The 13,634-nt window shown below is 51.1% G+C and overlaps 1 protein-coding gene across 1 annotated transcript in view; it reads left to right on the top strand.

Annotated features, from left to right (window-relative positions):
• Nucleotides 1-13,634, top strand: part of ARHGEF11 (Rho guanine nucleotide exchange factor 11) — a 47,939-nt gene that overhangs the window by 22,971 nt on the left and 11,334 nt on the right. Inside the window, exons 15-26 of the mRNA XM_065897138.1 lie at nt 27-69; nt 1,182-1,278; nt 1,439-1,561; nt 4,186-4,209; nt 5,340-5,484; nt 5,755-5,851; nt 6,639-6,668; nt 9,692-9,818; nt 12,508-12,687; nt 12,776-12,823; nt 13,046-13,233; nt 13,448-13,594. Of these exons, the coding sequence (XP_065753210.1) occupies nt 27-69; nt 1,182-1,278; nt 1,439-1,561; nt 4,186-4,209; nt 5,340-5,484; nt 5,755-5,851; nt 6,639-6,668; nt 9,692-9,818; nt 12,508-12,687; nt 12,776-12,823; nt 13,046-13,233; nt 13,448-13,594 (1,249 nt within the window). The remainder of the gene's footprint in view (nt 1-26; nt 70-1,181; nt 1,279-1,438; nt 1,562-4,185; nt 4,210-5,339; nt 5,485-5,754; nt 5,852-6,638; nt 6,669-9,691; nt 9,819-12,507; nt 12,688-12,775; nt 12,824-13,045; nt 13,234-13,447; nt 13,595-13,634) is intronic.

Raw genomic sequence — 13,634 nt, 5'->3', positions numbered from 1 at the left:
TCTGCCCCCACCCTTCTGTCTTTTAGCCTCTGAGAGTGAAGGTCCCAGAGATGTTACAGGCTGAAATTGGTAAGTTGGCACCTAGGACGGTTAGCCTTCTCTTGGTGTCCGCCTTGCTGTGCTGGGCCCTCAGGAAGGGGCGAGGGGTCGGGGGGACATAGTCCCTGCCTTGGGCAGCTGTTCTCAGATAGGGGGAAACAGGGACAGTTCCTCCAGAACTCCTCACGGTAGCTTATGGACAAGCACAGACAGAACGGACCCTGCCTGGGAGCTTGTCGCAGGGAGACAAGGCTTGGTTAGGAGAGCGGGGTCGTTCCTACCAACCTTCCATGTGACCTCTCTGGGCCTCAGTCGGCTCATCTGTACAAAGAGGAAATTGGATTCCTAAGCCTGGTCGAGCATCAGGTTCCCTTGGGGAATTCTTCTTTAAAAGTACAGAAACCAGTGCCTCACTCCACCCCACCTGAGAGTCAGGATCTCTGGAGTATTTTTGTTCTTTTGGTTTCGTTTGCGTGAGTTCCTCAACTCACACAGAGTGAGGAGGCAGGGAACGAGGCAGTTGCTCTGCTCCCGTCTCACTCTCAACCCACGACTAGAAGAGCTGAGGGAGGTGGTAGAAAGAGGATGTTAATCTGAGAGGCTAATCATGGGAGCTTTCTAGACGTAATAGTTTGAAGCTGCCTTGGAAAAGAGGCACTTTACGGGCCCAGATGATAGGAAAGCTTATGGGCACAGGCAGAGGGTGAATGTAGGGACAGGAGAGACACCTTCCAGTTTCTGGTGGGGAGTTAGGTTTCCTTGCCTTTTTCAGCCTTGCGAGCTGGCCCTGGGTCAGTGGAAGGAGAATGAGCCTCTCAGAGGTTTGCACATGATGTCAGAGGGCAGCAGCGTCTGGACACATCCAAAGAGGGACTTTAATATTTCCCCACTTAATGGAGTGTAGAACACCCTGAAAATGTTTTTGTCCTTGCCTTGGGACCTGGATGTCAGGATTCCAGTCCTGAATTCAGGAATGACCTGGTAGGTCCAGGCCTCCACTTCCCTTGGTTAACAGGAGGGCAGAAAGCCAGCTTTCCCTCGCGGTACCCCAGGGAGCTAAGAGGCTTGAAGATGCTCAGCAGATATAACCTCCTCCTCCTGACATCCCTCCCCTATCTGTCTCCCCTCGGCTCCCACCGCAGACCTGCGCCTGCGGAATGGTGAGGACGTGCGCGCTGTTCTCTGTGAGGCTCAGGAGGCAGCCATGCCAGAGATCCAGGAGCAGATCCATGACTACAGGTGCCCGGCGCCCCCCGTCCTGCTCTCTCCCCTGCCTCCTCGCCCGTTTTCTTTCCCCTGTGGTGTGTGTGCATCTCTTGTGATGTGTGTATGTGTGCCTCACTCTCTGTCCAGCAATGATGTACATGTGTTTCTTTCTCTGTGTGTCTCTCTGGCTCAGAACAAAGCGAACTCTGGGGCTGGGAAGCCTGTATGGTGAAAACGACCTTCTGGACCTGGATGGGGACCCTCTCCGCGAGCGCCAGGTGGCAGAGAAGCAGCTGGCTGCCCTAGGAGACATTTTGTGAGTCTCCGATCCACTTCTACCCCCGAACATGCTGCACAGATTGACGTGTTTTGTGGGTCTGTTTCCCAACCTCTCCCCCTCTTCCACTGCTTGCCTGATCCGTCTTTCCCTGAAGGATGGGGAGGGTCCAGCCCTCTTGCTTCATTTCTCAGGCTGGGGCTGCAGGAATTTCAAGGGAGTTGCAGAGCCTGGGGCTCCTGACAGTAATTTGGTGATTATGACAAACCACGGGCTCCAGGAATGCAGGGAGCTTTCTGCTTCCCCTCCCTAGCCTCTTCTTGACGGTTCTCCTTTTTGCTCTAAGGTCATATCTGATGCTGAGTGTGAGAACCACGCTGTGATTCTCCAGGGAATAAAGTTCCTTCAGGAGGCAGGTGGTTCATGGGAAATTGGACTATTTTTAACTAATCACATCAGAGGACTAGCCTAACTAAACTTATTAAGGAACTTCTGGCGCAGCTGCTGTGGTTGCATCTTTCCAGTCTTATTTTCTATAAGTGTCCCAGGTGCCTGGGATGACTTTGTAGGGACACTTGCAGGCTTAGAGGTAGATTTTTCACCCCAGTACTTCTTTCCACTCAATAGTTGTGTGATTTTTTTTTTTTTTTGGCTGCGCTGTGAGGCATGTGGGATCTTAGTTCCCTGACCAGGGATCAAACCTGTACCCCCTGCAGTGGAAGCGCAGAGTCCTAACCGCTGGCCTGCCAGGGAAGTCCCGAGTAGTTGTGTGACCTTGATCGAGCTATGTCATCTACCTTGGTCTCATCTAAAATGACAGAGATTGGGCTAGATGATCTCAAGTCTCTACTAAGAGTGATATTTCAATCCAGCAAATTTCTGTGGAGTCCCCACTGACGCTAAGCAGTGTTCTAGGCTCCTGGATGCATTAATAAACAAGCAGCAGTGCTTGTGGGGCTTATGTTATTGTGGGAAGAGAAAGCCATATATAATAAATAAGTTATATACTAGGTTAGAAAATAAGGCTGGGGGTGGGGGGCAATAGAGCAGGCTGAGGGGAGTCAGGAGCACCTGAGCTAGTGGGTTGCAATTTCAAATAGAGCCTCATCCAGAAAGTTACATTTGGGCAACTGAAGAAAGTGAGGGAGTCATCCTTGGAAATATCTTAGGGGAAGAGCATCCCAGGCAGAGGGAACAGGGCAAGGTAGGAATGTGCTTGACGTATTTGAGGAACCGTAGGAGACCAGTGTGGCCAGAGAAAATTGAGAAGCTCAGTGCTGAATCAGAGAGGTAACAGGAAGAGCAGCCTCGCAGAGCCTGTGGACTGTTTTAAGGTCTTTAGTTTTCTTCTCTCAGTGAATGAGGAGCCACTGGAGCTGTGAGAGACTCGAGGGTGGGTGGAGGGTGGTGGGAGAACAAGGAGGGGTTCGAAACAGGGAGATCAGTTACGGGAACCCACGCAGTAGGGCTCCGACCAGAGAATTGGCGATGGAGGGTGTGAAGAGAGGTCAGCTCCAAGTATATTTTGACAGTAGAACCAACAGGAGGATTTCCTAAAAATTGATGTATAGGATGTGAGAGAAAGGAAAACCAAGGAAGACTCCACAGTTCTTACCTAAACAACTAAAAGGACGAAGGTGCCATCAGTCGAGTTAGGGACAGTTGTGTGAGGGACAGTTCTGTGGTAGAAAACCGGGAGCTCAGTCTCGGACATGACAAAATCTGAGATCTTTAGACATCAAACTGGAGATTTGAGTAGACAACTGCATAGATGAGTCTGGCATTTGACAAGAGATCCGGGTTGGAGATGAGACCAGATGAGGTCCCACAGGAAGGGTATATTCTTTGAAAACAACCCTCTGGCCCTCAGCCAAACCCTGAATCTTTCTGGGCCTTAGTTTCCCTAGCAGTCAGATGGCACTAATCACCCCGACCATGCCAGGGATGGTGGCAAAACCTGACCGAGCCTATTCTGAGGTCATAGACACCACAGAGTTCTGTGGGGTTATAATGGACAGCACAGGCACCCTGCTTATAAAGGCTTCTATTTAAAAGAAGGAAGCGCTAGCCTCATTAAATGGAGATATGAGACCTATTGTTTTGAGTAATTAATTATACGTGTAAATATTATACGTGTAAATAGCTTAGAATAGTGCCTGGCCCGTAGTGAGCACTCAGCATTAGTTGCTGTTACCATTAACCGCTTTTAAATAGGTTCCTCTGAATCAGGTCTCAAGGTATTATCTCTGCGCCCTCATCTTCTTTCCTCTTGCCTCAGTGTCAGCCCAACCCTTCTAATTTAGTTCTAGGTGGACACAAAGAGGAGCCTTTTCCTCCGTGGTAGCTTCAGAGGCTGAAACAGATACCAAGCGAGAAGCTGTATTTGCCTCATTCCCCTTCCTTTTAGCTGGCTAAGGACACCATCATCACCATCAGTCTGTGCTAATTGAGCCCCTCGGAGGAATGAGAGCCCTCACCTCCTGAGCCCCAAGCTGGCTCCAAAGCTGAGACCAGGAGTCTGAGTCTGACCTTTTATCATCCTCCTCCCTTTCCTCACCCGCTCCCTTCCTCTAGGAAAGAACTTACCCTCCTCCCAGTCTTGCACAGGCGGGCGAGCCTCTGCCTTTGCAGTCTGAGTCATCTGTTCTTTTCTTTTGTTCCAGGTCCAAATACGAGGAAGACAGGAGGTGAGTGAGTCTGTGCGGTTGAATCAAGGTGGGAAGGAGTGGGGTTGAGCTACTGGGCATTGCATCTCTGCCAATCATAGGCGAGTCCCTAGCTCCAGAGGATCACCATCTGTCCAAGTTTAGTTTCCAGATGTCTGTGTAACCACAAGGAGGTCACGAGGCCCAGGCCCTGGTACTCGGGGATCACTGCCTGGGACGTGGGTCTGCTCCTCAGTGTGAAGACACCAAGCTGCCAACACTCCCCTTCCTGGCCTCCTCTTCTCCACCCACATTAGCCCTGTGTCTGCCTCCCCACTTCTTTCTCGTAAACCACCGAAAGAAGGAGCAGTGATAGAATCAGCCTGTGTTAGCAGCACCTGCAGAGGGGAGCTAGGGTACAACACATTTCCTCTGCTGACACATTTTTTTTTCCTTGAAGCCTATATACATGTCCCTTTGTTTCTCAGTAGCCAGTGTTCAAACGAGGGTGCATTCCTTGAGCATACACGCACTCAATAAGGGAGAGAAGATGGGGTTAGAGGTCTGTTTCAGAGAAGACGAAAGCCAGGGCCGAAACATTTGCTTCATTGAATCCACAAAGTAGATAATCTGTCTGCCGAATTGAGAGGCAAATACAGTTTTAAACACAGAGCTCTGGACAGTTTCATCTGTGGCAGTTGGAAGCTACTTGACAGATCATTTCCATCTCTTTTTCTCCTTGTACTTGGGGTGGGTGGTGGCAAAGGCAGCTTACCTGGACTTGCAGGGGCCGGTTGGCGTTTCTCCGCATCCCTTTGCCACCCCACCCCTGTGTGTACGCTTGAGGACATTAGCTGTGGGCCTCAACCGTCGCCCATGGCTTATTAGTTGCTTATATTTGGGGGAACTGACACGTCCTTCCGCTGACCACTGTCCCCTCGTTAGGGAGCGTTCTGCGTAGGAGAAGAATACGATTTCTTCTGGGAGTCATGCCAGCCAAGACTTTTCTCCGGCTTCTGCCTGCTGTCCCATCTGAATATTCTGGGCCTCCCGCTGAATGCCCTGGCCCTTCGCCACCCCACTGGGTGGTGGTGAGGAGCTTGTGTAAAGCAGTCCCAGCCCTTCCACCTGCTGGTGCTTGCCGATTCACCGCCCCCATTCCTCTTTTACAGTGCCCCCATGGACTTCGCCCTCAATACCTACATGAGCCATGCGGGCATCCGTCTTCGAGAAGCACGACCTTCCAACACAGCTGAAAAGGCCCAGTCCGCTCCTGACAAGGACAAGTGGCTACCCTTCTTCCCGAAGACCAAGAAGGTGACAGAGCTCCCCTAGAAAGAATCATCTCTTGGCACGGTTCCTGCGCTGAGGCAGACCGGGAGAGTCATTGAGAATCCCCAAACTAGAGCAGCCCTCTCCCTCCCTGCAGTCCCAGACCAGAAGCAGATGTACTAGATCAGATACAAGCATGAGTCTGCTTTCCTGTTGCTTGTTTAGGGCTAGTCATAGAGGCAGTAGCACGGTGACCAGTGGCCCAGTCTGGGTACTGGGACCTTCTCCAAACCCTAGTGTCTCTTATCTCAGCAGAGCAGCAATTCCAAGAAAGAAAAGGATGCCTTGGAGGACAAGAAGCGAAACCCCATCCTCAAGTACATCGGGAAGCCCAAAAGCTCTTCCCAGAGCAGTGAGTATTTGGGGAGCAAAGCCTTGGACAGGGACCTCGGCCCCTTCACAGGCCAGCATGTTGGCAGAGGGCCTTCCTGTGCTTCAGGCAGCCAAAGGCCCAAACAAACTCTGAGGTCGCAGCTTCCTCTTGGTGCTATTGCATTCTCCCCTTGCCACACCCAGTGACAGCCCCTGAGGTACAGGGAACTGCTTCAGAGCCAAGGAGGCCAAGCCAGTCCCTGGGTCTAGGAACTCAGAGACAGTTGTAGATACTGAACAGCCATGTAGAGGAGTATTTCCCCCTTGGCAAGATTGCCCTGTTGACAGTCAGTGCCTCCTTCACCTTCATCCATGGACTTGTCTGTCCTCCTGAGGGCCTGTGTGTTGGGAGCAGTTATGGGCCCTTGATGGAGGGTTTCAATTAAGCAGAACTAGGTGGAAAGGGAGCAGGTTTGGGACCCAGAGGCTCCCCTCATGCCATCGGTAATCCAGACCTCCATGGATCCTGTCACCGATCTCTTCCCAATTGTGTGTCATCTGTCTGGACATTGCTGCTGGCCCTCCCAGTCATTATCGTAAGGCCCCAGTGTTAGTCTTGGGGATCTGGGAAGGGCCATGGCATGGGCCTCCTGCCTTTCCTGAAACCGCTGCCTTGGGGGAAGGGGAGAGGAGGGGACTCTACTAGATCAGCCCTGATTTTTGCCACTACCTTTCATTTTCCAGCTTGATGTAATTTTTATTTTGACTCTTGAAACATTAATTTGACTTTTCATGGTTTACTTTTGTTTTTGTTTGTTTTCTTTTAGCATTTCATATTCCCTTGTCCCCTGTGGAAGGTAAAAGGACCATTTTCTTTGGGTTTTTCTTTGCATTAGCATTGAGTTTCCATTTCCCAAGTCCTGTCTGCCCTTCTTCCCCTCTCCTTCATCGCCTCCTGTCCTGGCTCTCTTTCCTCCCTCCCTTTCCTCACTCCATTACTCTTGTATGTTCCTCCATGCTGCTAAAGCTCCCCATGACACAAACGCCTGCCCAGGGGTGCCTGCCCAGGGGCTCCTGCCCTCACGCTGGGCGCAGGACTCTGCCTACCTAAGGCAGGGTGGGAGGGGCCGGGGCACTGCCCCCCCGGCACCGTGCAGCTCCTCCTGGCTGTGCTGGCAGAGCCCAGCTTCTAGGCCCTCCAAGACTGGTGCACGGCCTGCGGCCTTTCTCTCATTCTGTCAGCTCTCCGTGGATGCGGCTGCAAAAGTCTGGGGCTCTATGTAGATGAGGGAAACCCTCGCATGTTGCAATGTCCTGTACAAGTTCCTCACATTTTTGTTTTCAATTGAAATAATAATAAAATCCTCAGTTTTGAGTGTTATATGGGGTTGTTTTTAGTACCTAATGGGTCTTCAGCAGTTTTGCCTTGGGGTATTTTCATTTCTATCATCTCCTTTGTTTAAGTCCTTCACTGTAGCACCTTCATCTCCTGACTCTTACCTTTGCCAGCACAGCGTCACTGAGAGAGACTGACCCTAACGTATGTATGTTAGAGGCCTAATATCTTCTAGAGTCTATGTATCAAAAATAAATACATATATAACAGACATTAACCCAGAGGAGCTTAGAACCTAGAACTGGGCAGGTTCATTTCCCATCAGTGAGGTCCATATGCATACAATTAAAGTGATTAATATTTTCTAGGTTCTGTAGTAAATCCAGGGGAGAGATAGCAGTGAGAGGCAATCAGGAAATCTGTTGCTAGAATTCACCTTATATAAAGTGACAATTAAAGATAATGATTTTCAAAATTATTTTTAAAGTTAAATTCCTAGACTTGTTATGCTATTTTAAGCAATATAAGTAAAGAAATATTGGGGGGGGGGGGAAAGTCTATAAAACAATGGAAAAAATAAAAAGAATGGCCTTGAAACCCAGGCCCTTAGTTTTTAACACATACTTCCTCCCATCCACCCTGCCCGAGGCAGGCATGAGGCAAGCAGCAGGCCTGAGACGAGCAGCCCTGCCCAAGCTGCTTGCTTTGTGTCAGCCTGAGAGGCAACAGGAACACCCAGGGTAGGGCTGCTGATCCCAAGAGAGGATAAGTATGCTGGGTATTCACCATCTCTTTGAGTCATATCTTTCTATTGTCATTTCATGGTTTGATTTGATGTTCTCAAGTTCCCAGGACATCAAGACAAGTCTGTATGCGTATCTAAAGACCGAACACCCACCAAAGCTAGAAAGCCTCAGCATTGAGAACCTTGCTGTTTAGGATCATCCGCTATTGCCCCTGTTTATCAGTGAATGTATCTGATTGTTAGTGACATATAATTCACTTTTGTTTAGTTTCATTGTTATTCAGAGAATGGAGGAAGGGAGAGCAAAGGTTACTGATGAAAACTTTGCCCTTTTCAAAAAACGCATTCCTTTCTACATGTCTTTTTCCCCTGTTACTCTGGGTTATTCAGTTATACCAAATCTCAGGGCCACACCTGTTCCTTGTCACAGCTAGGGTGTAACTATATCCCAAGAACTGGGCCTTTTCCAAGTGGCCCTTGGGAGAGGGAACAATGGGCTCTGCCCGGAGGCATTCTATTATAGGACGTTCCCCAGCTCCCAAGTCATCACCCAGCCTGGGATGCTCCGGGCTGTGGCTGCACAGCTGACCCTGGCTGCTGCAGTTGCCCCAAGGCCCAGATGCACAGTCTGGGACAGGCAGATCTGACTCAAATCTCCAAAATGGGAGTGATGGTAACAGTCCCTACTCCTAACACATATACACAGTCACCTATTTTGCAGTTTTAGAAAAACATGACCTGCCTAAAGGATATGAAATTGTGAGCTTTGAAGAGACCAGCTAAATGTTTTTCTGTTTCCTCTGGCTTGGAAATTTTCTTACGAATCTCAAGTTTAGATACAGAGGGAGATTTATAAGTTTGTATATGTCGATGTCAGAATCTCTGGTTAGTGTGGTTAGGACCAGGGCCTGGCGCCCGGGGCTGTTTGTCTTGCCTTCCCCATCCCATTATCCTTCCTATTGGTCCGGGCAGAGCAGCATCTTGAGCCCAACTCCTGTTCTGACCTCCTGGACCTGGAGCTGAGCTAATCAACTTTGAAGATAGGAGCCACTGAGCCCCTGGGCCTGAGCTCTCTTCTCCAGGGTCTCCACATGGCATCACCTATGCCTTTTTTACTCTCTTACCCGCCTTCTCTACTTTGAACGAGAACAGCTCTCTTTTGTCTTAGCTTTGAAAAGCATCTGGAATTTGAATGCCGGAGAGTGACATCTCTCCTCTGTTCCTCCTAAGACCCCCCTCACTGGTAATGGAGGGTCTGATTCTTTAATGATGGAGAGGAAGAGCTGGGGGTGAGGGCAGAAAGAACAGAAAGGAGAGTCAAGGAAAACCAGAAATAGTGAACTCTAAAAGTAGTATAAATTTGAGAAGTGCTTGGTAAAGTTGGCAACCTGGCCAAATTATACCAAGGTTGACGTGTTTTTGGTCTTCCTGGATATCTTTTTTTTTTTTAACACATATATGGCTCTTGGGAATAACCTAGCAACGATTCTCAAGCATGAACACCACTGTGATAAAGAATGTGAGAGCCAAAAGAAATATCCATAGCAAATGCACTTTCAAACCCTCTCATTTTGCATCCCAGGAAAGAGCAGCCCCCAGAAAGGTGGAGGGACTGCCCGCGCCACGCCACACAGTAGAAGAGCCAGGGCTCCTATCATGTCTCCTGACCCTCAGCCCCATGCTGTTCTCATCCGTGCTTGCTCATCGCTGTCTTCTGGGCTAGAGGGGAGCGAGGGCCCCGAGAAGTCATCCCTGAACAGAGAGCAGAGTATCTTTCATCATCTTTCTTCTGCTTCCAGTCAAGCCAGGCAACGTGAGGAACATCATTCAGCACTTTGAGAACAGCCAGCAGGGCGACGCCCCAGAGCCCGGGACGCAGCGACTCTCCACAGGAAGCTTTCCCGAGGACCTGCTGGAGAGCGACAGGTAGCAGCGGCTGGCTGGGGCCTGCTGGCCGCCCAGAGAGGGGAGCGTGGGCAGGGTTCGGGGCTAAGGTTCAATCAATGCCAGCTACTTTACCCCCCACTAGACTGTAAGGCTCCCACTGTAGAGCTCTCTCCCTCTCCCCCCACCTTCCCGCCTATGTGTTGGTGATCAGGCCAGCGGGAGAGAGAGCAGGGCCCCTGACCTTCCAGTCCGAGAACCATATGCCTTTAAAATTTCCTTTGGGTTCACCCCCTGGCCACGCAGTAGCCTCCACCCCAAGAATGAGCTAGATTATGTTATAAAGCAGCTAGTCGGGAAACCCTAAATGACAAAGCTAGAGAAGAGTACAGAGTGGGGCGAAGGGAAATCCTGGGCAATAAGGAAGTCAGGCTAAAGACAGTCTGGGGCGTCGGTGAAGAAGAGAGTTAGAGATGAGGTTCTGCTGGCTGGTTTAAAGGCAGACGGTGTAACTTGGGCCTCAGATGTACATCTCAGCGAAGAAAAAGAAAGGTCATTGATTCAAAACAAACTGCTCTTCCTTCAAGAAGCAAAAGGGGAATGGAGGCTGTGACATTGCTCACATTCTCCACCTCTGGCCGGATTCTAAGAAGAGCCCTTCTCTGCTGGTGAAATGTACTCTTAGACTTGCTCTTGACTGTGGCACGGCAGCCATCAGGTCACGTCTGAAATTCTGTAGCCAGCACTTGAAGTGAGAACTGCCTGTAGTCAGAAACATCCCTGCACATTCCTTAAGGCACACTTGAGGTACAGTGAATGTGGTCTTGTGTACGCAAAACTAGCTCCTGTGCACACTGCTGAGCTGGACTAAAGGCAGACCCAAAGGCAAGCCAGCATGCAGCAGCCTGATTAGTCAAACTGTTTCACCCCTGAAATAACTAATCATCAAACTGTAAGTCAAATGTTCCTGCTTGTATGCAGGGTTACTCCTTTCTGTTGTTACTAAGCCTTTATAAGCTTTATACTCATTAAAAGATTTTGCCATAGTGAGAATTAACAAAGATTTAGGCAAGATAAAGGTTAGATTTGTACTGGGGTCAGAGGTTGAGTTCTAATATGACTGAGTAAATTAAATATACAACTTATATGATTGCTGGGGTAGGTGTGATCTTACAGATGTATCAAATGTACAATTATGAGATATACTATCAACATTTTGAGGCAATATTTGAGACCATTTGTAAACGTATTCTTCAAGTTGTTAGGTAAATTTGCCCTGAGACATTCACTGGGATTCTGAGTCTACTCTCAGCAGAAGCCTTTGGATTTGATGGTTATGAGTTCACTGACAATCTTAGAAGAAATGGCAGCGGCACATGGTGGGTCAGAGGTTGTCGTAGAAACTAAACGGGTATAAGAAGCCCCCAATTGTAGACAGCAGTAGTCTAGGAATTTTTGGCCGGAGGTGGGTTGTATGCCTCACTTCTTGGTGGGATCATTACTCACTTCTGGGTACTTGAAAGAAGCCCCAGGAGCCTCATGGCATGAGGTTTGTTGTGGTGCTAAAGTGACCCGTTGTGGGGCACTGGGGAAGGTGTTTTGAGTTAGTCTGTGTTGGAATTGTTCTGTCAGACTTCAGGGGGTGAGTTCAGTAGGGCATCAGCTGGCAGTATGGTTTCTAACCCTGCAGACAAACCCTCAGGACTTGGGCGGGGGAGCGGCATTGGGATCCTCTGGCAGTTCAGAGAGACTTGATGAATGGAGACCAAGGCATTTGGCTCCTTCTCTGCAGCAACCTGCTGTGCTATTAAGAGCTCTCCAGACTCTCCAGGCCTTCTGTTGTCCTAGAGGCAGAGCAGGATGTAGATTAGTAATAATGTCAGCAAAGAACTAGCCCAGCAGGACCATGGGGGGAGGCACCATCCTGGGGCAGCCAGGGGTCAGAGATGCCAGCTGTCACAGGGCTGATGCACTGCAGGACTCAAAAAAGAGCAACACCCAGTCGTCAGCATCTCATCAAGCCCCACAGATACTCAGTGGCCAAGCACGGTAGGCCAGGGAGCAGGTTCCTGCCCATCAGTAAACAGGCCCCTGTAAGCACCCTCCCAAGCTGGTCTGCTCCCAAGAGGGGACTGGAAGCCTAGGAAGGATGCTGTCAGGATAAGAACAGAAGAAATCCACAATCCACATCACAACTGGAGGGGTGGGAATTCAACAGCAGATAGAATTTTCTGACAGGCAGTGTGGAGAATACTAGAGTGTGTGAAGATGGTGCTCTTACTTCCCTCTTAAAAGATCTTGTAAAAGGAGAGATCCGCCTCAAGCAGAGTCCAAGGTGGGAGCCGACCTGTTCCAGAGCAGAGGGCCAGATGAGCTGGCCATGAGATGGCCAGGGGCAGGGAAGGTGGGACCTTGTCGTCCCTGATGAGGGACTTTGGTGTCCACAGCTTTCCTGACGGGGACTTGGGGTCTTTGGCATCCGGACACCCCACAAGTCTGATTCTGTTAGTCCCAGATTTCACCTTCCTGTTGGGATCCCTTCCTGACCAGTCGCAAGGAAGTTGAGAGGCTCTCTCCATCCAGCTGGGCTGGGGAAAGGAAGGATTTTGTAGAGTTGGGACCCTTTGGGTCTGGTGTTTGGGGTGGAAGCGCTGAGGCACCCCTGAGATGGGGCAGCAGGTCAAAGCTGGCCAGATGTAAGACCCCAAGGTCTTTTGCCCCCTCCATCCAGTTCTCGCTCAGAGATTCGCCTGGGCCGCTCTGAGAGCCTGAAGGGCCGGGAGGAGATGAAGCGGTCCCGGAAGGCAGAGAACGTGCCCCGTTCTCGCAGCGACGTGGACATGGACGCGGCCGCAGAGGCCGCCCGCCTCCACCAGTCAGCCTCGTCCTCTGCCTCCAGCCTCTCCACCAGGTGGGTGGGGCTCAGGGGCTCAGCCCGCTGATATCTTGGGGGCCGGGCAGGAGCAGAGGGTGGCTGAGAGTTGACATTCTCTCCACAGGTCTCTTGAGAACCCAACCCCTCCCTTCACCCCCAAAATGGGCCGCAGGTGAGTGATGGGTGCCGTAGCGCCTCTGTTAGGTGTCCGTGTCCCAGCCGTGCTCAGCTGCCCCCGCTCCCCTTCCAGGGGCCAGCTGGCGGTGCAGCTCCTCTTCGTGGCCCACTGGCTTCCCGTGGGCCCTGGGCAAGCAGGGTGGGCAGGAGGCGGAGGGACAAACCCCGTGTTTGAGTTTTTGCTCCGTGTGACGCTGAGCTGCCTGTTTTCCCCCAGGAGCATTGAGTCCCCCAGCTTGGGGTTCGGCACAGATGCCCTCCTCCCCAACCTCCTAGAAGATGATCTGGGCCAGCTGTCTGACCTGGAGCCAGAGCCCGACGCCCAAAACTGGCAGCATGCAGTGGGCAAGGACGTGGTGGCTGGGCTAAGCCAGAGGGAGATTGACCGGCAGGAGGTCATCAACGGTGAGACTCAGGCGGGAACAGCTGCAGGGCGCCTCAGGCGCAGATGGTGGTAGAGAAAACAGTGGGGGGCCTGGGGGCGAGAGCGGCCCCTGGGGAGAGAGGAGTTGTCGCACCATCTGAAACCAGCACCAAAGGTGGTTTGGAGGCCACGAGATCCTTGCTGACGGGCTTTCCCTCTGCCTTTCTGCCCCTTCTTGTCACTGCCCCCGCTCAGAGCTGTTTGTGACAGAGGCTTCCCATCTGCGCACACTCCGGGTGCTTGACCTGATCTTCTACCAGCGGATGAAGAAGGAGGGCCTGCTGCCCCGGGAGGAGCTGGCGCGGCTCTTCCCCAACCTGCCCGAGCTCATCGAGATCCACAGTGAGGAGCCCACCCCGCCTGCCCCCTTCCCTGGCCAGCC

This window comes from Phocoena phocoena, chromosome 1 (assembly GCF_963924675.1).
Source record: "Phocoena phocoena chromosome 1, mPhoPho1.1, whole genome shotgun sequence".
In the NCBI taxonomy this organism is placed as follows: domain Eukaryota; kingdom Metazoa; phylum Chordata; class Mammalia; order Artiodactyla; family Phocoenidae; genus Phocoena; species Phocoena phocoena.
The sequence above is the reverse complement of the archived record's forward strand: the minus strand, read 5'-3'. Positions and strand labels throughout refer to the sequence as shown.